Genomic DNA, 19,932 nt, shown 5'->3' on the forward strand with positions numbered 1-19,932 from the left:
GTTGGCGTTTCTAACGTTGCTGATAACAAATAACCCAGCCATGGAGCAGAGAGGCTCTGCTGCTGCCATCATGACTTTATTTTTTTATTTACTGTGATTTTCTATGCAGAAAAATGGCCCCAGCGACTGTTATACTGCTTTATATCATATTTATTACATTATTATTACTCATGCAGAGTAACATGAGACTGCAACAGATGATCGTTTTCTCTGTGTCTCAGTTTGTTCAGTTTGTAAAAGTTCAGAAAATAGTGAGAAATGTCCAACACTATTACCGATTACAGCACAACGGTCATGTGTCAAAAATAATTCATTTATTCATTTCAATCGATTAATTTCTGTCAGTTGATTCAGCTCAGCGTATATAAACTGTTACTGAATTATAAAGTACCTGAGGTTTGTAGATTAAAGTACTCCAAGCTTAGCAGTAATAATAGTATCTGTAAGAGTACAGGTTGTTATAACAGAAGTACTGAGAGTATTGGTAGTAGCAGTAGAAGTTTAAGGAGTGGTGGTAATAGTAGAGTGTAACATCAGTGACAGTAGTTTTGGGAGTACTGGGTCAGATGCTACAGGAGCATTTTGCAGTTGTAATCGTGTTTATTATTATGCGCAGTGTCCTGATTCAGCCTGTGGGGGGAGACAGAGAGCTGTTTTTGATGTTTGTCACTCGCTCATTACAAACTGTGTGTGAACGAAACAGAAAACAACAAATAAAACGTCTCACTTACGTTTAGTTTCTTTCACTGTTTGAGTTTTTTACTTGACTGTGACAGAAAGAAGAAACGCCCACTCAGCTCCACAGGAAAGAGGATTCAGTCTTACTCATTATTAACACACATTATCACGTTTAGCGATAACACAAGAAGGTACTGTTTACTGTGAAATGCATCATGGTGAGGCCTGTGTTGCATTCACTGCTGTCTCTACAAGCAAACTCGAGGGGGTTTGGAGTTTTTTCCCTCGGTCCTGATGGAGAGTTTCAGTCTTTGTTACAAGAAACTGTTGCTTCAGTCCAGAGAAGAGCTGAAAACAGAGGGACGAGGGGTTGTCTCATACCTCAGCAGCCGAACTGTTAAAAATAAATCAAGCTAAATGACTTGTAACCAGTATGACTCACCAGTTGCCCCGCCCTGCTCTCCTCCTCTTCATCACCGGTCATCTTCAGCATCACAGTCTCTGCAGCAGAAACACATGTTGTCAAAGACCCACACTGACTGAGACACAGATATATGTATACAGACGGAGACGTTCTTACACGGCCCTGTAGAAACGCTTCTGGTTGATCATGTGCTCTCTGAAGATGTTGATGGCTTTAAACACGTCCATCTTGTTCTGGTATTCCTCCATCATCCTTCTGAACCTGTCACACACGGTCAAACACAAAACACCTGCTCAGCCTCCTGAACTTACTCTTCTGTGTCAGTGGGAGTCACAAAGGCAGATTTATCTGACGATACTTGCATAAACGTACTTCAGTGACTCTTTGGTTGCAGGACCTTTACTTCAAAATTGACTTAAATGATTAATTGGTTATAAAAACAGTCACCAGTTAACATAATAATAACTACAGTGTCTGCACTTTCATTACATTCCATGGCTGCTGTACAGTGTGATAACAGTTAGCATGCACCTGTGGGTCCAGGCCACCTCCTTCACACTGTCTTTGGTCCACTCCTGGTAGAAGGAGTCAGCCGTAGACCCGGACACCGACTGGGCCTCGGGCCTGAGCTCGTAGAGGAGCAGCTCCTGGGCCAAGAAGTTACGGAGGCGGGCCCGGGCCGACAGAGCCACCAGCCAATAGATCGGTTCCTCCAAAACCACCGAGTGGAAGGACTGGAGGGACAAGTGGAGCCACTGTGGGGGGAGTGCAGGGGGGAGGCTCTGGAGGAGGAGATGATGAAGATTTTACATGACAGGGTTTTTATATGAGCCATTTTTAACCCTCTGGGGGTCCAGGTTCATTTTAGGTTTTCCTATGCAGGGACCCTTATCCCACATGCACGGTGTCTTTTTTTCAAACTCAGGGAGAAGTCTGCCTTTATCAGTTTAACCAAACATAAAGCTGCCAAGAACCAAAAGTACAAGAAAAATGACACAGTAATGTAAGGTTAATGAGGTTTCAGTATTTCTACACTCACATGCAGCAGAGGCATGTAAGAAATAAAACTATAAACCCATCTGTTTACATGTGAAGTGATTTCATTCCAACTCGTTTCTGTGAGTCTGTAAATCACTGAGAATTTTAATCATTCACAAGAAATTTCTTTCAAACTACTGACAGACAGAAACCAGATATGTGTGAAAGCACCACATCAGCACTTTCGACTGGTTTTCTGAGCCTGTCGCCACATCATATATAAATAAAGCTCTTTTACTGTGAATAAAACATGCTCAGCGTTCACTGACGCACACACAGACTGCACAGGGTTAATCCAGCTGGGCGGTGCCTCTCACCTGGTTTCTGCTGCTGTACTGTTTAAATGTGTCCAGCAGCAGTGATCTCATGTCATCTGCTTCCTGTGGACGACTAATCAGCGCCTGCAGGAGGAAAACAAGATGCTTACCTCACCAACCAGTCACACCAGTTCACCTCAGACTGGGAAACAAAATCACATTTACAGCACTGAGCAAACATCAGGTCACTCAAACCAGAGCCCAAATCAGTTTGTATGATGATACAGGAGGAGCCTCAGAGATGAATTTGTCCTCCAGCAACAGGACATGTTGGAGACTAATAAATAAAGGCTGATAATAAAAGGTTTCCTGCTCTCATTGTGTTGTTTGTCTCATATTTTTACTGTGAAAAAACTGCTCCAACCCTTTTTACATGTTTTTCAAGTTAAAAAAAAATATGATTCAAATAATTTGATGTGTACACAGTTGAGCCAATATTCTCGAAAATGGAGGAACTGAACAACAATCAAAGATAAGGAAGTAAAACCACGTGTAGTGTTTATACTGAAGTTACATCCATTTAAATCAGCTTAGCAAATACATACAGAACTTTGTATGGAGTTAATAAATAAAACTACGATATCATGTTTGAAAGAAAGAAAAAAAAACATACAGAAAGACAGGAAGAAAGAAAGGACAGACTAAAAGGACAGAGTGATGACCTCTGACCTCCAGTGTGCTGCTGACTCTGTGCAGATAGAGCGCCTCCTGCTGGATGAAGCTGGTGTAGCAGCGCTCCGTCAGCTGACCGGAGCGTAGATCTCTGAGGAAGGAGGACGAGTGGAGGACCTCCTCTGCCAGCAAGTCGCTGTAACTCCACACAATATCAAACAAGCTCACACCGGGGACGATGTCTGACAGAGACGGAGAGACAGAGACAGCTGGAGGACTTAGAACTGACCTTTAGCGCCATCATCAGGCCATTTTAATTTGTGCAGTACTTTGGTTTAATGACCTACAAACTGTTACTCCCATCAAAAACAAACTGACCTTGGCCCAGCAGTAAATGTGTTAGATGGCTGCTGTACTGGGATATTAACACCACCAGTAAAGTCTCACCTGGCTCAGCCTGTTTCCTGCTGCTGGGACAGACGGTGGAACTGGAGCTGGACATAAACAAAGACCATTACAAACAGTCACTCAATGTTCAGGTTAATAAGCAGTGACAGGGTAACATCTTTTAAGAGGCCACAGATGATGATGAAAACAAACAAACAACAGCTGTTTAGTTGGAGAATCCCTTAAAGTAAATAATCCTGGATGTTTTTCGGACGTCAGCTCACCCGGCTTTGATGGAGCAGATGTAGAATCTGAGCTCTCCACAGGGGGCGCTGGTCAGCCGTCCACCTGAACACGAACACGCACAACTGTTTGTTTGTTTACACCTAACTAGCTCTTTCTATTTTATTCCATATTTTTAAAAACAAAGGTCAGTTGGCATTTGGTTTAAGCTCCATTTTAAAATGTATTTACATATTAGACAATACTAATAACGAACTGTAGTGATGTGTCGCTTTGGAGGTAAATCTTTGTGTTTGTCTGTGTCTGTGTGTTTGTCGCTGTTAGAACTTTCTTATTTATTCTATGTATTTGTCAGTACTGTTGTTTTACAATGAAAAATGTACCTGTGCAAAGCATTATGATGCTAACTGACTGCTTGTGTCGAAAATATTCAATAAAAAAAATCCCATGTTTTCACTGTATTAACGACAATTATTGTTTTTTGTTTACTTATTGGTTCCATTTCCATGCAAACACCGCCCTCTGTGGTCTCCCCCCTCTTCTGATCGGTCCAGCCGCTGATCCTGAAGGGGGAGCTGTCGCTCCAAAACCAAGAGCCATTCTTCAGAGAGAAAAACAGAAAGACGAGGGACGCGGGCGTTATCAAAAGAAGAAGACACAAGGCCACACCCAGAAACTACCGCTCACCTGCTCTGCCTGGTGTCCACCCAGCCACACGGGAACGTGTGTGTTTGTTATCTGACGCACAAAATGTCTCTCCTCAGGTGTGTGAAGCGCCACAAGGTCACTACCTGTCTGAGAGCACAAAGACTAATACACACACACACACACACATACACATTAAGCCACACGAAACCTGTACATTATTTTAATGTTTTGAATTGTGAAGTAAAGTGTGTTTTATTCTCAGTTTACTTTAGCATTGCTCCACGAGCTCCACACAGGGTAGAAAGCAAAGCATCTCTGCCCAAACAGGAGCCACTGATGTGGGCACAGAGAGGCTGGTTCCCACCCTGCTGATGCATTATTCCATTAGAAAACACATAAAGAGCCTTTCAGGTGACAAACAAACCCACTACAGAGGAACAGTCATCATCTTTATAATTTGATCGTCAGCATGTTGGAGCGGGTTATAAGATAAAGGGCCCTTTCTTACCTGCAGAGGACACCGAGCTGAACGTCCCAATCAGGAAGAGAGGCACCAACACACACACCATCATCTACCTGTAAACACACACATACATACAATACAAATCTGTTTGAATGTTAGTGGATCTCCTGATTTAAGTCGCAGGTAATGAAGAGAAGAACTGACTGCGAGATTTTTTCAGTCAGGGCAAAGAAAAAAAGAAAAACTGTAAAAAATACTTTATCAAAGAAGAAACAAATTCAAAACGATTTTAAAGCTGCAGGACCAATAATAAGGATCTCAGTTCAATCCGAATTTAACTGAAGAAAGTCAGTTTTAATGTTATATTTTAATGTTTAATGTTTTCAGTTTTTTACTCAAAGGAAACAGGTAATCCTTAATCTTCATACTACGTGTGCTGAAGAGCAACATTCCATAGTGTTAACCTCAAAAACCAGTTTAATATTTAACTATCAACCGAAGGTTTTGTATATTTGATAATCATAAAAAACATAAAGCGAAACTTATCTACCTATCTCCACTCGCACTGCTTCATTATCTGAACTGTGAAAGATTACACAAACACTGACAGCAGCCTGTTGTTGCTGAGCCAGTTCTGAGCCCTGACGCTACATTCTGCCTTCCTACCTGTTGTGTGAGCTTTGTCAGCCATACACCACCCAGTCACACCTGAAACCGCAGTGCTCCCTCTGCAAAACAGCAGTAACCTGCTTAAAACTGTTTGGTTCAACATGAAGCCGAACTGACACACACAAACAAACAAGGCACAAGCAAACAATCAATATTCACTCTCTAGAATATTTTATTATTTTTTCCCGTTTTCATATTTGTTCCCAAATGAGCCTCTGCACTTACCACCCTGTGCAAAATCACCAAAATGTTAAATGACTGAAAACTGCTTCACCTTACATTAGGTCCAAATGAATCCAGGAAGAAGACCACACACTGCTCAGAGAAGTGCAGGACTAAACTTGAGCACAGAACAGGAAAAGCAGCCTGGTGAATGTCAGCAGCTCGTTCTTTGACACCGGGACACATTTGTTTGTCCCGGATTTTTTGACATGGACCCGCCCAGGACTCCTGACTGTGACGCATGGAGGTGGGTGTGTGCTGATAGGAGGAGATGACATTTATAGATAGCACAATGAACCCAAATACTGAAAGACAAGAAGATTCACAGAGAAGCTCGATAGAAAAAAAAGAAGGAAACAGTGAAAACTATGATCTGATCAGACTCGATTCCAACAGGAAATATTTTAAAGCAGAGAAACAAAACCCCTCCAGCATCTGTGAAGAACGAACCTGTCATCAAAAATAAAAACGGTCATACAAAATATTAAAATGAATGAAAGAATGGGATCTCGCTAACAGAGGCTGTTTAATTAGTTAAACTTTTCTGTTTTTCTTGAGCTTTGAGCTAAAAACAAGTAGAACTGTATTAAGTGGACATTTAGTTATAGTGTTGGACTGGTTTTGATTCGCATGTATGTTGGTGTTAACAGGTGTCAGATAAGGAAAAAGAGTTTTTACTTCCTCGCTGTTCATACTGATCTGATAAAAGCAGCTTGTCAGAAAAACTTCAAAATAAAAGCCACTTCACAAAAAAAAACCACTATCCATATTATTTATAATGAAACCTGTGTGAAAAATAACCAAAGTGCTGCATAGGGGACAAACCACCCCACCTCCCCCAGAGGCACAGGTCCAGTGGGGGGCAGGGAGTGAGGGGGGGGCAAAACAGAAAGAAGAGAATAATAGAAATCCTGGAGGGAGGTGGCCACAGCTGGTGTACATCCTGTTAGTGTGTGAGTGTGTGTGTAAGGGGCTAATCCTACAGAGAAACCCCCTCTAGAAAAGACTGTGGATACCCTCTGAAGTTTGTGTGTTTATCAGTGAATCTACAGTACAACTATGTTTATGTGTCATTTAGTCATTTATTTTATTTTACAGAACTTTTTCTCTGAATTCTGGAGATTTTCAGTGATTTACAGGCGAACGAAGACTTTCAATGACACGATGAATTAACCTTTTAATTAAAGGCTTTAATCCCAGTTTAGAATTAATGGTACCAAATTGTTGTTAAAGCTGCATGTGATGGACTCAGGGATAAGACCTGCAGCTCTGCATGTTCTGGATCTACGCCCCCCCCACCCCACTCCTCCTCCTTCCCTCCACATCCTGGACCCTGAGATCCCTCAAAACTTCAAGCTCATCCTCACATGCTTCAGACTTTAAACCCACACTCGCTGCTCTCTGTCCGGATTCAAACAGCCCAGAGTCTTTTCCACACTCGAGCAGGTGATTCTTTAAACTGAGGAAGAAGAAGAAGAGGACGAGCTTTTCTCCTGAAGGTTTCTGCTCCCTGAGGTATGGATGCTTATGCTGCACCAGTCATTCATTCATTTGTAGATTCATTGCTCAGAAAATAAGGAGCAGAGCAAGAACAGCAACATCAAATTCATCAGAAAAAACAGGATTTGAAGTTGATTCTACTCATCACTGCTGACTGTTTATTCTGAGTGTTAGACCAGTGTCCTCTCAGACACACCGTCCTGTCTCCTCACTGCTGCTTAATTTTATCTTAAATTTGATTCAGATGAATTTACACCATCGTGAGTAAACACCGGGATTATTGTTATTTCAATACTGATATGAAACACACCTGAATGTGCACAGGTGAGATAACATTCGCACGAATAAGTCATGATTATCAGTAAGTCTGTTGATATACTGTTCTTTCATTGTTGTCAATAAATCCCACAAACGGAACAAAATGCTGTCGTAGCTGCACCACCAAAAACCTTAAACGTGTGTGTGTGTGTGTGTGTGTGTGTGTGTGTGTAGAGATGCCGTCTACCCTGCAATGTTTCGCAGTGGGTGTGGTCTTATTCTCACTGGCTCCGACCTCCGTCTCGTTTTCCCGTGGTGGCAGCCACACCTCCTGTCAAGAAATGATTCCCGGCCACATCCGCGCTCAACCCCAGGACCCGCAGCACAGCCACGTCACCCTGCGCACATCTGCCTCTTCTTACCTGCCGGGACAGTTAGTCACAGGTAGTAATTTAAGATTATTTAACTCACAGTTAGCTAACTAATCAATTAAATACCTGCCGTGACAGTTATTTATGCATTTATGAAAGAGTGAAATCAAATGACATGCAGCAAAGGTCCCTGTCTGAATTTGGACAACGCTGTGCTTGTTCATGGTAGACCCTTTAAGCCCCTAGTCCACCAGTGTTCCCAGTTTAACCTACTCTCCTCTCTTTTCTCTATTTCCATACCTGTATCCTCAGTAACTGTGCGAAGCTCTCGAGACTTCATGGGTTTCCTGCTCCAGGCTCGCAGTGTGAAAGGTGCCGGGGGCGTAGGTGGAAGTGGAGCTGGGGTCAGGTCTGCGAGAGTGGGCCCGTTACTGGTGGGTGGCTCCTGGACCCTCACTCCCCCCGGCACCCACACCCTGCGCTGCCTCTCGGAGGGCGACACTCTCACCCACTCTGATAAACAGCTGAAGAGAAACCTTTCGTTTGTGTGGAGAGCTCCTGATGCACCCATGGGAGATGTACGGTTCTAGTAAGTAAAAGTCTGCTAATATTGCTAATGTAATGCTAATATGCTAATGTCAATGTCTGCTTTGTTATTACAGGTTTTTCTTTGCACAACTGCATTATATTCAATAATGAACAAACCTCTTTGTCGGTCTTTCCAGCATCACAGTGGTACAGTCCTACTTTGTGTACTGGGCAGGCATTGAGTCCGCAGTGGTGCATGATGGGAGTCGTAGATCTTGGAACGGCAGTAGCACCACAGGGGTGGATGGAGGAAGTTTGATTTTTGTCCTGCAGGAAGATGAAGTTACTGTTCTACCAGGTCTGCAAACATGAACAGTGAGAGGTTGTACATCCTTCTTCCTGTTCCTCTATCCACACTTCACTGAGACTAATACTTGCTTTTTTTCTCACCTCATTGCCTCCCAGCTCTCAGAGCCCACAGAGAATCAAACAAACAAGCAAACGAGGCGGCCAGCCCTGTTACAACCGTAGGACGTCCTACACCAAAGACCACTGGAACCCAAAGCTACAAATCTCCAGAAACAATTGCTCGTCCACTCTTGGAGATGAGCAGCTCTGCAACTTTGGCATCCCTTGGAGAGGACCCCCTCACTAATGTAATGATCCATGAAAGGAACAGCACTAAGACTTCAGAAACTCTTCAAAATACTACCAGCGGCAGTGAGACTGAAAGCAAAGCAACTTCAGGATCAGGTGTGACTGAAGAAACAGGTAGTGACACAGGAGGCCTTGTTACTCATACCGAGGACCCCAAGAGCCCTCTATTCTTGCCCAACCACCTTCTTGTAACCACCTCTTTTTCCTCACCTGTGGCTACAGAAGGGGAAGTTACCACCACTCTTTTGCCAAACACCACAAAAGTTTCCACCGGAAACTTTACCAGTCATCTTTCCCTGCTGCGCTCCCTTGCCTCGTTCCCCCATCTAAAGGATGTTGAGATGGAAAGAAAAGAAGCAAAGATAAAGTTCCAGAGTACAGAACGGCCCACAGTTCCTGAAACAAAAGACACCACTTTAAAACCCCAAACCATCACCACATCTACACCTTCAACCAACCACAGATTTCACAATACAAATCCCCCAAGACCCATGACTCACAATCCAAGACACCAAATCCAGGACCAGACTAGTTCAGTAAAGTTCGAGACCCAGAGTAGTTCTTTTCAGCCGTGGAGGACTAGCCTAACGGAGTCCCAAATGAGTTTAATTAAGGATGAAATGGGTAGCCACTTGCTGCCCCAGCCCCAGAATCCTCGCCTTAAGTCTTCGCTCCATCACAAAACTTCCACACCCAGGCCTTTTCTTCAGGTCCAAACTTCCCCATCCAAGCCCCCTCTCCAATCACAAACAGCTTCTAGTCAGATCTTTCTCTTCTCGAAGGCATCTCCACCCAAGTTCTTTTCCCAGTCCAAAATCTCTGTACCAAACCCCACTCTCCAGTCCAAATCTCCTGCCCCACAGTCTTCTCTCCACTCCCACACAACTTCATCCCTCCAGCCCCTACCACACAAACACCTCCCATCCTACAAGTCTGTGAGTAATTTACCCAAAACTCAGCCTGAAAACAGTCCAAGCCAAACGAGTCCATCTCACCCTCAGCTTCAAACAGCTGGTCCTCTGAGCAGCTATCCCAAAGCCCTGCACCAAAATATCCCCACTCAATCTCAGGACTTTCCCCTGACAGACCAGCCAGTCAATCATCCCAGCTCCACCACTCCTCTTTATCCCTCTAGAGCTCCACCTCTGGTATCTATACATCCATTTTACATGCCAGCATTGTTTACATTGTCCTCCTCCATGAAGAACCACCACAAAACAGCTCCTGCCCTTTCTGCTCTTCCCTCTCCATCCCCAATCTCCATCCCTCCTCATCTCCCTTCTGTTCATCCTTCCCCTACTCACCCAATGCCTTCCTCAAACTCTTCCAACCATCCACCAGCAGCTCCCTTGCTTTCCCCAGTCTCATTATCTACTCCTTCCTCATCTCCCTTAACCTCCTCCCAGTCTATCGCAGGTTCGTCCTTTTTTTCCACCATCTCCCCAGCGCTCTCTTCTGCCTCTCCTTCCTCGATTGCCTCATCAACCTCTTCCATTTCCTCTGCATCTTCTCCCCTTTCATCTCATCCATCCTCATCCATCTCTACTTTTACCACATCTTCTTTTCTCTCATCTGTCACCTCCTCTTTGTCTATGTCCTCCCAGTCTACCTCCCCTCACCTAGGACCCTCTCCAGCTCCTCTTCGCTCTCTCTACAACCCCCCCGCGACCTCCTCTTCTCCCGTGCCGTCCCAGAAGCTCACGCCGGGTCAGAATTTGCTAATTCAGAACTACATTGCACCATCTGATTCTGAGCCCAACCTCACCCCATCAACACAAAGGACAGTGTTTCACCCAAACCCTGAACCCCATCCAAACCTCGACCCAAACTTCAAACTAAATCTTGGCCATGAGTTGAAACCGAACCTTGCCAACACTGATATGAAACCCAAACGTCCTTCTAATCCCTCTGGGACTCCAAACAAGGAAGGGAAGTATCCAGACATTATCCCCAGACACAGTGCCTGGGAGCTTGGCATGCTGCTGGGCTGCTCTGCAGGTTTGGGCATGGTGCTGGTGGTTGGAATGAGGTACATGTACCGTCAGGCCTGTGGCAAACAGACTGGGGTGACTCTGAACGACAGGGAGAGAGAGTACGGGAGAGGAGAAAGAGGGCTGATCCATGTCCAGGAGTGTGGAGATCTGGTCAGAGTCCGAAGAATCAGAGAGAACAGTTTTGTGCTTCTGGCAGAGTATGATATACTGGCATCACCTGGAGACTGAAATACAAGCAATGCACATAAATACATGTAGAAATGAACAGTTTTAAATACCAACATATGTCCTGAAATCAGAAGTGAACTTAACCAGTATGAACAAAGAAAACGATATTAAGAAAAAACATATAAAACACAAAACAAAACATATTCAGCATACAAAGAAGGTATCTTAGTATCTTGGTTATTGGTAGCTAGTTAGCCTAGCATGCCTTTCAAGTCAGTTTACAGTTTACATTAAAGGTCTCAACCCCTCAACTCTTGTTGTAACAACACTGCCAGGTTAAAATGTCTGTGGTAAATCAGTGAAATCTGATGAGCACCAACAGTTTTAATCTTGTTTTCTTTCATGACCAAAGTCTCCTCTTCTGAAGTTTTTCAAATAACTAACTCGTTGAAATGAAGAAAATGTTCCTGGCAAATATTTTGGTCTCTGGAGATTCCTGCCTCCAACACGTTTAGAGAACTAAAACTGGAATCTGCCTCCTGATAGAAAGTAGGAAATTTACAGACGAGGCAAGGATGACATACACCATTTGGTGGGCACTTTTTGTTGTGGTTGTTGTTATTGTTTTTAGCATGCATCAGAAAGATAGATAGAAAATGCATAAACACCCATACATCACAGTACGAGTATGAGCATAGCGTCACAACGGTTGTAAATCCAGCTTTTTAATACATAATTAGATAACTTGTTCAAATGCAGCACTTGGATGTGGATTCAGGATGCTGCCTCACTAATACTAAACCTTTATACTTTGTGCTTTTGTAAACTGTCATGTCCTATGGATGCACTTCATTATAAAGTATATTTTCAGTATTATATATTGTGTATTTCTTTATTTTAGCTCTTGTGTAAGGATTTATGGATGGCAGTGCTGGTTGCTTAGTCACTTCAAATCACTTGGGTCTGGTTGTGTGATAGAAGTGACACGAGGCCTCCAGGGTCTGTCGGCAGGGCTTATTTTACTATTATTTCACCAAATGATGTGACAGAAGTGCCATCTGTCCAAAACAAGTTGGTTCAGAGAAATGAAGGAGCTTCCAAAACTTCCCTGTGAGTCTCAGTCTTTTACCCTAATACAAAGATTTATTCCAGAACGTGTCTGATCCTGGGGATGAGCCATTAGATACACCTGCACATACACATGCTGCATTCCAACAAACACAACTGACGAGTGATTGTCAGGGGGATGTGCCCTTATATAGCCTGAAAGCCCTTAAGGATTTTAATAGAAAGTTCAAGGACAATCAGAATTCATGTAAAATACAAGAAGTCTACGTAGTGAGACCACTGAATAATTTCTATTGAGCAACGTCCTGCCCTTTGATCATACAAGTAAATCAGTTTGGTCCTGAACGTCCCAAATCAGTCGACACTGTCTAAAAATACAGTGATCCTGGAATGGATGGAACGAGAATAACAGTCTTCCATGGATGCGACGTGTTGCAGATCTGATTTGTTGTACTGATAATACATTCACTGTCATCTTGCTGGAAAGGTGGTTCTATTAATTTGGTTCCAGGCCTCTAAAACGCTGCATACATTACCAGGCCATAAAGATTTAGCTCCAACAGATTTAGATTCACCACCCCAGACTTTTCCAGGACATTCATTTCTTAAAACTGAACTTAAATATTTTGGTTGGAGAATAATGCCAAATGAAATGACTGTAAACGTGATTACATCCCTTAGACTTAGATGCACATGTAGAACTTAAATACTTTGTGCACTTTAGGTAATTTCAATGTTTTTATTCTGATCTTTCCTGTGTTGGACAGCAGCCCTGATCATAAACCTTAGACTCCTGCCTCCTTATTGTTCCAAGTGAAAAACCACATACTTGGTCAGAGTCTGACTTGTGCGGATTATGATCCAGACAAATGCATAAAAAACAGATTAAGTCCGTTTGTGAATAAAAGAGAGCTAAGAATCTGCATAGATCCAGGAAAGGTGACGATATTTTGACTCCCTACCACAATGTTCATGTCGTATCTTCATTACTTGGACTGATCATTTGTTAAGTCAGCACCGTCCCCTCACCACAGGACTGCTTCCTGTCAACAAACACAAACCTCATTTCAGAAAGTGTCAAAGATCCAAACAGCTACTGATATTATAACGTATATCAAAGGTCAGATCATCCAGCATTGGTTTGTTTCTACTGAGAACATAAAGGTAACAAACGTCCACATTTTCTGGCAGTGAAAGCTGCAAACGACAGAGTAGAAAAATGTAGAAAATAGCAAAAAAAATAAAAAAAAACATGGTCCCAGTAACTCCACCCATCCTGTTCCTGCTGGAAGCTGCTGTTTTTCAAAAAACAAAAAAGAAAAAAAACAACAGCAGTGCTCCTTTTCCAGGATTATTTGGGTTTTCCGTATAAAAATAAAACGTGTACTTTTGCTTCTTTTAAATATAAAAGAATATTTATGATGGAAACACGAACAGGAGTTTTTCGTTGTCGTAGAAACAGAGAAAATCAAGGTGACTTGCGAGCCTTGTCTCCTCCACCACAGTGAGGTGATGATTGGCTGATATTAGGCACGTGTGACTACTGTCTCCCTCCACCTTAGTCTGCTTTGTATCACAGTACAAACACCATGGAAACGCTGATTTCATCCTCGTCAGATGGGCTGGAGGGCTGACAGCTTCAGCGCCTGAGCAGAGAGAGAGGGGAAGCAGACAGTGAGATACTCTGATCCACATTCTGTGGAAAATGTGAGAATTTTCAAAGGAAGTCTGGTCAGTGAATCCTCCGCCGCCACCGGCAGGTGAATGAATGAATTGGATTTATCTGTCAAAGTTAAACTGCATTTTGAGCAGCTGTACCTCTGATAAAAACTTTATTGTAAAATGGGTGAACTGACCCTTTAAGTACTCTGGAAAGTGTCCGCTCTCTGCAGTGATTTTTAGAAAAACATCATTTTCATAGTACATGTGGTTTCTTAAATCAGGTCCGCTAGAATCCCTTCATGTCAAACTTCAGTAGTTCTGCAAGACTTGACCGGTGATTGACGTCATCATCATCATCATCCTCATACACACCACCACCAACCCAAAACAACCCGGCTGCTGCCCGATCAAAGTGAAGCTGGTGAGTTTGCAGCAGTGAGTCCAGCAGGAGATGCTTGCAGGGTGTTTTCCTGACAGTAGGGGGAGCTGTTGCGCTCAGATCTCGTTAATACTCAGAGAACTGAGGGAGCAGAATTTAAAACCAGTTCAGTAACTGCTGGAGACACTGTCACAGAATCACAACAGATCGGCTCTGATTGTGAAAACCAAGGAGAATTAAACTGTCGCTTTCTTTTTTTAAATTAAATCAGTTAAATAAGTTGTTGTTTCGAAGCCAGTTCTCTACTCACTCAGGGCAGTAGTGTTGGGATGCGGCCCTATCTCAACAACAGACTAGACTGTAGGAGAGGAGACAAGGTGAAGAGGTTAATGTTGGAATGAAGAGCACTATCTGAGGAGGAGGAAGGTTTATGGTGAGAACTGGAGCCTCGTCCTCAGGCCCTGAGACCCGAGCAGCGAGATCTCAGCTGTGATGAGTCCGTACCTTCTGCCGGCTGCTCATCCAGCCACGGATGGTCGGCACGAGGACGGAGCCGAGCAGGATCTGAGCCGGATGGTAGATCAGCAGAGGGACAGAGATCAGAGAGAGGTGCTCGTAGCCCTCAAACACGATCTTCAGCATGGGGATACCTGGACAGGGATGGATTAAACCCGAGTAAAGGAGATATTCTGCTATGATATTCAGATGCCTGGATAAAAAGGCTGGCAGTGAAAGAAAGTGATCTTTAATTCCACTTCATGTAAACCAACGTGACATCTCTCTGCTCTCTAACTTCATATTCCATATTTCTTCCTGCCTTCATCCAGGATGAAGTGTCTCTGTGGAAATTCTGAGCTCATTAAATTCACCGCATACAACATCAACATGTTCTCAAACTTTATTTTTACTAGTCATAAAAAAACGTATTCATATATTCCGTCGTTTATTATTTTGACACATTTTAATTGGTCTTTCACCAGTTAAATGACATTTTCTTTCAATTCTGTCTTTAAAAGTTATTTCTAAATTTTAGAAGTTTAAAGCTTCAAATTCCCCAAAATAATAAAGAGGCTGAGAGTTTGTGTGTTAGTCTCTCATCACACTGCACATTCAAACAGGACAGATTTTCTTTTAGAGACGATCCTGTGGCTGAGGAGCAACACGTTCTGTTTCTGTTCACATTTCTGTCATTTCAGCTTCACACTGACATTATCCAGCGCACAAAATCTCTGTGTGTGTGTGTGTGAGTGTGTGTGTGTGTGTGTGAGCACCTACCCAGAGTCAGTGACTTGTGTGTGGAGCAGAACACGATGGCGACGGTGTCTGCAGGGCTGAATCCCGAGCCCGACCTGCAGAGACCAACACGTTAAAGCTTCTCTCTCCTCAGACCCTGGTTTCCTGGAAGCTGTGACCTCTGACCTCTGACTCATTACTGAGTATAAACTTTACACACTACACGTCTTTACTACACATATGTGCTTGTCTTTGTCTTTTTATACAAAACAGAAATCTTAGCAAAAAAAGGTGAAGGCTGTGAAAGCTTGACAGGTGGATGGAAGGAGGAGACTCACCTGGTAGAAAAGGCAAACGTGAGCAGCATGAAGCTGAGCTGGATGGAGAAAACTGCAGAGAACAAGAGAGAGTGAAGGACTTTTACTTCTTTATCCAGAAGAAACTCTGACAGCATCGACCCGACACCCACCGTGAACTGACACTACTCAGACTCACAAAATCCAATTTTGTAATTTTGTTTATTTTTATTTAGTGTTTTCCCACAGGAAGTGGTTGTGACTCAAACACACACACACACAGACAGATTGTACTGACTGATGAGGACGACCAGCAGCAGGCTGGTGGGATCCAGCTCGATGTTGGGGTTACTGAAGGTGTCACAGAAGGTGGTGTAGATGATCATGAGGAGGACGGCGCTGCTGACAGCGCCGAAAGGAGGCTTCCTCCGCTCCAGAAACTCCCTGAGGAAACCTCGACACACCTGCGCGCGCACACACACACACCACAGTTCCTTTGTACAACATTCAGACATCATCTAACTTTCTCTGTATAACACACACACACATTCCTACCTGACCCAGGATCAGAGGCACCACCACGGTCATGAAGAGCTGAGAGAAGATGGAGGAGAAGGGAACGGAGGATGAAGAGCCGAGCTGGAGGAGGAAAAAACGTGACACCGATTAAAACGAGTTATATCGGATTTTCATTGCTGATTAACTTAGCTGGTGGAATATAATGTAATGGAGTATAATGAAGTTTATAATGCTGTTAATGGAGTGTAATGCAGGTGAAGAGTACAGGTGAGTGTGGTGCCACAGAGTTTTCAGACTCACAAACAGCAGCAGCAGCAGCGGCGTCACTATGATTCCCTGAGGAAGAGAAAGACACGATCACAGCTTCGACTCCCCGCAGAGCTCACACTCCTGTTAACCTGCTAACCCCTAACCATAACCATAACCATAACCATAACCATAACCTAACGTTACACCAACACTAACCTTAGCCCTAAAACCAAAACTACAAATCAAACCAACATCTTACCAAGAAGCTTCCAAACGCTGAGTTGAAGATGGCAGCAGCCTGTAAGCACACACACACACACACACACACACACACACACACAATCAGTCACCATGACAACAACATGCCAACATGCTTATCACTTTTCAATATTACACCATTCGTCAAACACTGCAGGACAATAACCTGCTGACATGTGAGCGTGTTACCTCGTTGCCTCCGACAGCCTTGGTGAGAATAACAGCGGAGGAGACTGGAGGGGGCATGCAGCTCACCGTCTGTAACCTAGGAAACCACAACAGCAGGATGGAGAGGAGGATGAGGATGAAAAAGAAAGAAGAAGAAGAAGGCCACGTAAAGATGTTCATTAAGCAGCAGGTGCAAGTTTTAACAAACTAGAACAAATAAAAACTGGTCACATGACTCTCGAGCAGGAAGTGAGGATGATGAGATAAAGATGTGAGGAAGAGATGCGAGGACGGAGGCGGTCGTGATGGTGTCATGGACCATAACAAACAAAAACAACAACAACAGACACTGAGGGAGGAACATGAACATCCTCACTGATGGTGGACCTGGACCACTGACGGTGGCATCTCAGAATTAATCTCTAATTTCAGTGCGCCCCCGTGTGGCGTGGAGAGTCCCTACACCAAGACCCTGAAAGGCTGCTTTCAGGACAACACGGTTATTTCAGATCAGTTTGTCTCTTTTCTGTCATTACATGGACAGTTTGGAATCTAAGGGGAAACACACACACACACACACACACACACACAGAGCACTGCCTGTAGCAGTAGTGAATGTGGGTCTTTCATCTTACATAACTCACCCTTCAGGTACAGTGAGGTAAGGACTTGAATAAAGGATGGCATTCACACACACACACACACACACACACACACACACACACACACACCACACACACACACACACTCTCCTCCTACCCTCTGAGCAGCCATTGATCGATGGCGGTGAGTGCGAGCACTCTGAGCAGCAGCCAGACGGCCAGCGGGAAGAAGATCAGCGTGAAGGACTGAACGAAGAGGTGGAGGCGAACGTGAAGCAACGCGCTGGTCAACTCCTGCAGAGATCAGACTTTTATTTCTCACAGGAATCTTTTCCAAACGTCACCTGAACGCATCAGTGGGGTCAGGTGGCACAGAGAGGATCAGACTTCTTACCTCTGTTTTCAGCGACAGGCCGCTGTTGAAGAAAATGAGCGAGACGGCAACGTAGGCTACGGTGATCTCTGGCTTCAGTGGACCTGAGGGACAGACAGCAGAAAAGAAAACACTGTTTATTATTAAGCATGGATTAAAGTATGCTACAGTGCTATGTATGTAATGATGTAAATTATTATAAAATATGAATTTCATCACAATGTGATAGTATAGATAAAAAATAAATAATAATAATGTTGAAAATTCAAAACCTGCTTTTGTAATCATTTAGATTTTTCTGTCTCTGTGATGAGGATTGACTGTGGATCTGATTTAAAACAGAAAGCAGCAGCAGCCAAGACAAAAGCAAATTGAAGAAGCACTTGGCTGCAACGGCCAGAGTTTACAAGCAGCACCTGAAGGCAGCGCCCTTACAGTGGCAGCACAGGAGCTTATCTCATCTCCAGGATAAGATGTGGAAGTGTGACTGAGTGTCGCTTATCAGTTAAGTGACTGTCTCAGTTCTCCTCAGTGAATTCACTGTGAAGCTTTTCCCTTCTCCCCAAACAGGCAGGTGCCACAGAGGCCACCTCAGGTAAGTCACACCTGACAAAACCCACTGCCAAGTTTTATCATGAGTAAACAGGTGAGTAAACGATGTGAGGCAGTAAGACAACTTCATCGTGCCCGCGCACACGGGATCGCGGAGTTGTTAGGTGACATCCAGCAGAGGGGTGTGTTGACATGACTGCTTCTGAATGCAACGTGTCATTCCAGTGCCAGGTAGGAAACACACAAACACACACACACACACAGGAACCACTGTGAGGTAGAGTCAACAAGTTCCAATGCGTCACTCTCTTCTGTCATTAATAACCATTTTCCGTTTAGAAAACCCTGAAATTTACAATGATCGTGATTTTGCACGGACATACTCATTAACTATGCCATCAATTTATACATTACCATAATCAATAAGATTCCAACTTTATTTCGGCATTTCTAATGTATACGAGGTAATCCGTTTTTAAGCAGAAATCACAACTTGTGGATCACTTTTCTTGCAGTTCCCACAGTCCGTCGTCCCTGACGCGACGAGAGAAACAGTTATCCAAATTCTAAAAGTTGGGATTTTGTTCAAAGTAAAATGCCGCTTAGAAAACCACTCCCATGCCGATTATTTTAGAGACTCACAACTGTTAATTTAAGAACTAAAGTCTTTTCCTACGAGATACTGTGAGACCATGAGCAAAAAGTTAAGATAAAGATGGGAAACTCTTTCCAAGCCTGGTACCAAAATCCCCAAAGTAGCCTCTGTAACTCTGCTGGTTACTGTAACAGGGTCCTGCTGTTTGTTAGACAGTTTCATCCACAGACAGATATTTTTCAGAACTATGGTCAACTCCAAGACTGAGCGGCTCCCAAACTCCGACCCACTCACCTCCCCTGACGCCGACGCTGGGCTGCAGTTTGGCCGATAAAATGACCAGCACTATCCCGATGATGAACCATTCCTTCCGTATCCGCGCCAGAAGGCCCATGTTTCAGCCCCCGGGGTTCACCAGATCACCCCGCCGGCCCCCCCGTCACACCAGCCGGACCCAAGTTTTACAACTCCTCTGCTTCTCCTCCGGACGCTTTTCTGTCACAAAACACAAGCAGAACAACCGGAGCCTGTTTCCGGACACATGGGCCTCAGCAAGGCCGTAAAGACGGAAAGAGAGGCGCAGCAGATTTTTGATTACCGTAACACAGGTCAAAACGTAACAGTCCATAAATAAAATGTGCTCACACAATTAAAAATGAAATAGTTATTAGATAATTAAAAGAATATTAAAACAGTGTTTGCTCGTTATTTTTATTATGGAAGATAAATCTTTCCTAACTTTCCCAACGTAGCTCTGTAGAGTTTGATGGTACAAAAAGATAAACGCCTCTAATGTTTTTA

At 43.7% G+C, this 19,932-nt stretch overlaps 2 protein-coding genes across 12 annotated transcripts; both read right to left on the bottom strand.

Annotated features, from left to right (window-relative positions):
* Positions 1-295: 295 nt before the first annotated feature.
* Positions 296-7,825, bottom strand: LOC121177372. 10 transcript variants are annotated; one of them, XM_041031688.1, is made up of 15 exons: positions 7,707-7,825; positions 5,759-5,959; positions 5,477-5,538; positions 4,856-4,923; positions 4,615-4,715; positions 4,387-4,509; positions 4,189-4,300; positions 3,741-3,804; positions 3,517-3,563; positions 3,127-3,311; positions 2,458-2,541; positions 1,634-1,884; positions 1,259-1,363; positions 1,121-1,179; positions 296-1,026 (listed from the first exon to the last, which is right to left on the bottom strand). In XM_041031688.1, the coding sequence occupies exons 4-14, from the start codon at positions 4,917-4,919 to the stop codon at positions 1,152-1,154; spliced, it is 1,164 nt and encodes a 387-aa protein (XP_040887622.1). In that variant the 5' UTR covers positions 4,920-4,923; positions 5,477-5,538; positions 5,759-5,959; positions 7,707-7,825; the 3' UTR covers positions 296-1,026; positions 1,121-1,151. The 10 variants fall into 10 exon arrangements, with proteins under 10 accessions (XP_040887622.1, XP_040887626.1, XP_040887620.1 ...); XM_041031692.1 differs by having other exon boundaries at positions 4,615-4,712; positions 5,754-5,959; XM_041031686.1 differs by having other exon boundaries at positions 5,754-5,959.
* Positions 7,826-13,548: 5,723 nt separating this feature from the next.
* Positions 13,549-19,704, bottom strand: slc10a7 (solute carrier family 10 member 7). Of its 2 annotated transcripts, XM_041031712.1 has the most exons (13): positions 19,426-19,704; positions 18,006-18,088; positions 17,769-17,905; positions 17,031-17,106; positions 16,843-16,881; positions 16,635-16,670; positions 16,371-16,454; positions 16,114-16,279; positions 15,858-15,909; positions 15,562-15,635; positions 14,791-14,936; positions 14,597-14,644; positions 13,549-13,891 (listed from the first exon to the last, which is right to left on the bottom strand). In XM_041031712.1, exons 1-12 carry the CDS (start codon positions 19,523-19,525, stop codon positions 14,624-14,626), a joined length of 1,014 nt encoding a protein of 337 aa, XP_040887646.1. In that variant the 5' UTR covers positions 19,526-19,704; the 3' UTR covers positions 13,549-13,891; positions 14,597-14,623. The 2 variants fall into 2 exon arrangements, with proteins under 2 accessions (XP_040887646.1, XP_040887645.1); XM_041031711.1 differs by lacking the exon at positions 14,597-14,644 and having other exon boundaries at positions 19,426-19,701.
* Positions 19,705-19,932: the final 228 nt, after the last annotated feature.

This window comes from Toxotes jaculatrix, chromosome 23 (genome assembly GCF_017976425.1).
Source record: "Toxotes jaculatrix isolate fToxJac2 chromosome 23, fToxJac2.pri, whole genome shotgun sequence".
NCBI classification, from domain to species: domain Eukaryota; kingdom Metazoa; phylum Chordata; class Actinopteri; family Toxotidae; genus Toxotes; species Toxotes jaculatrix.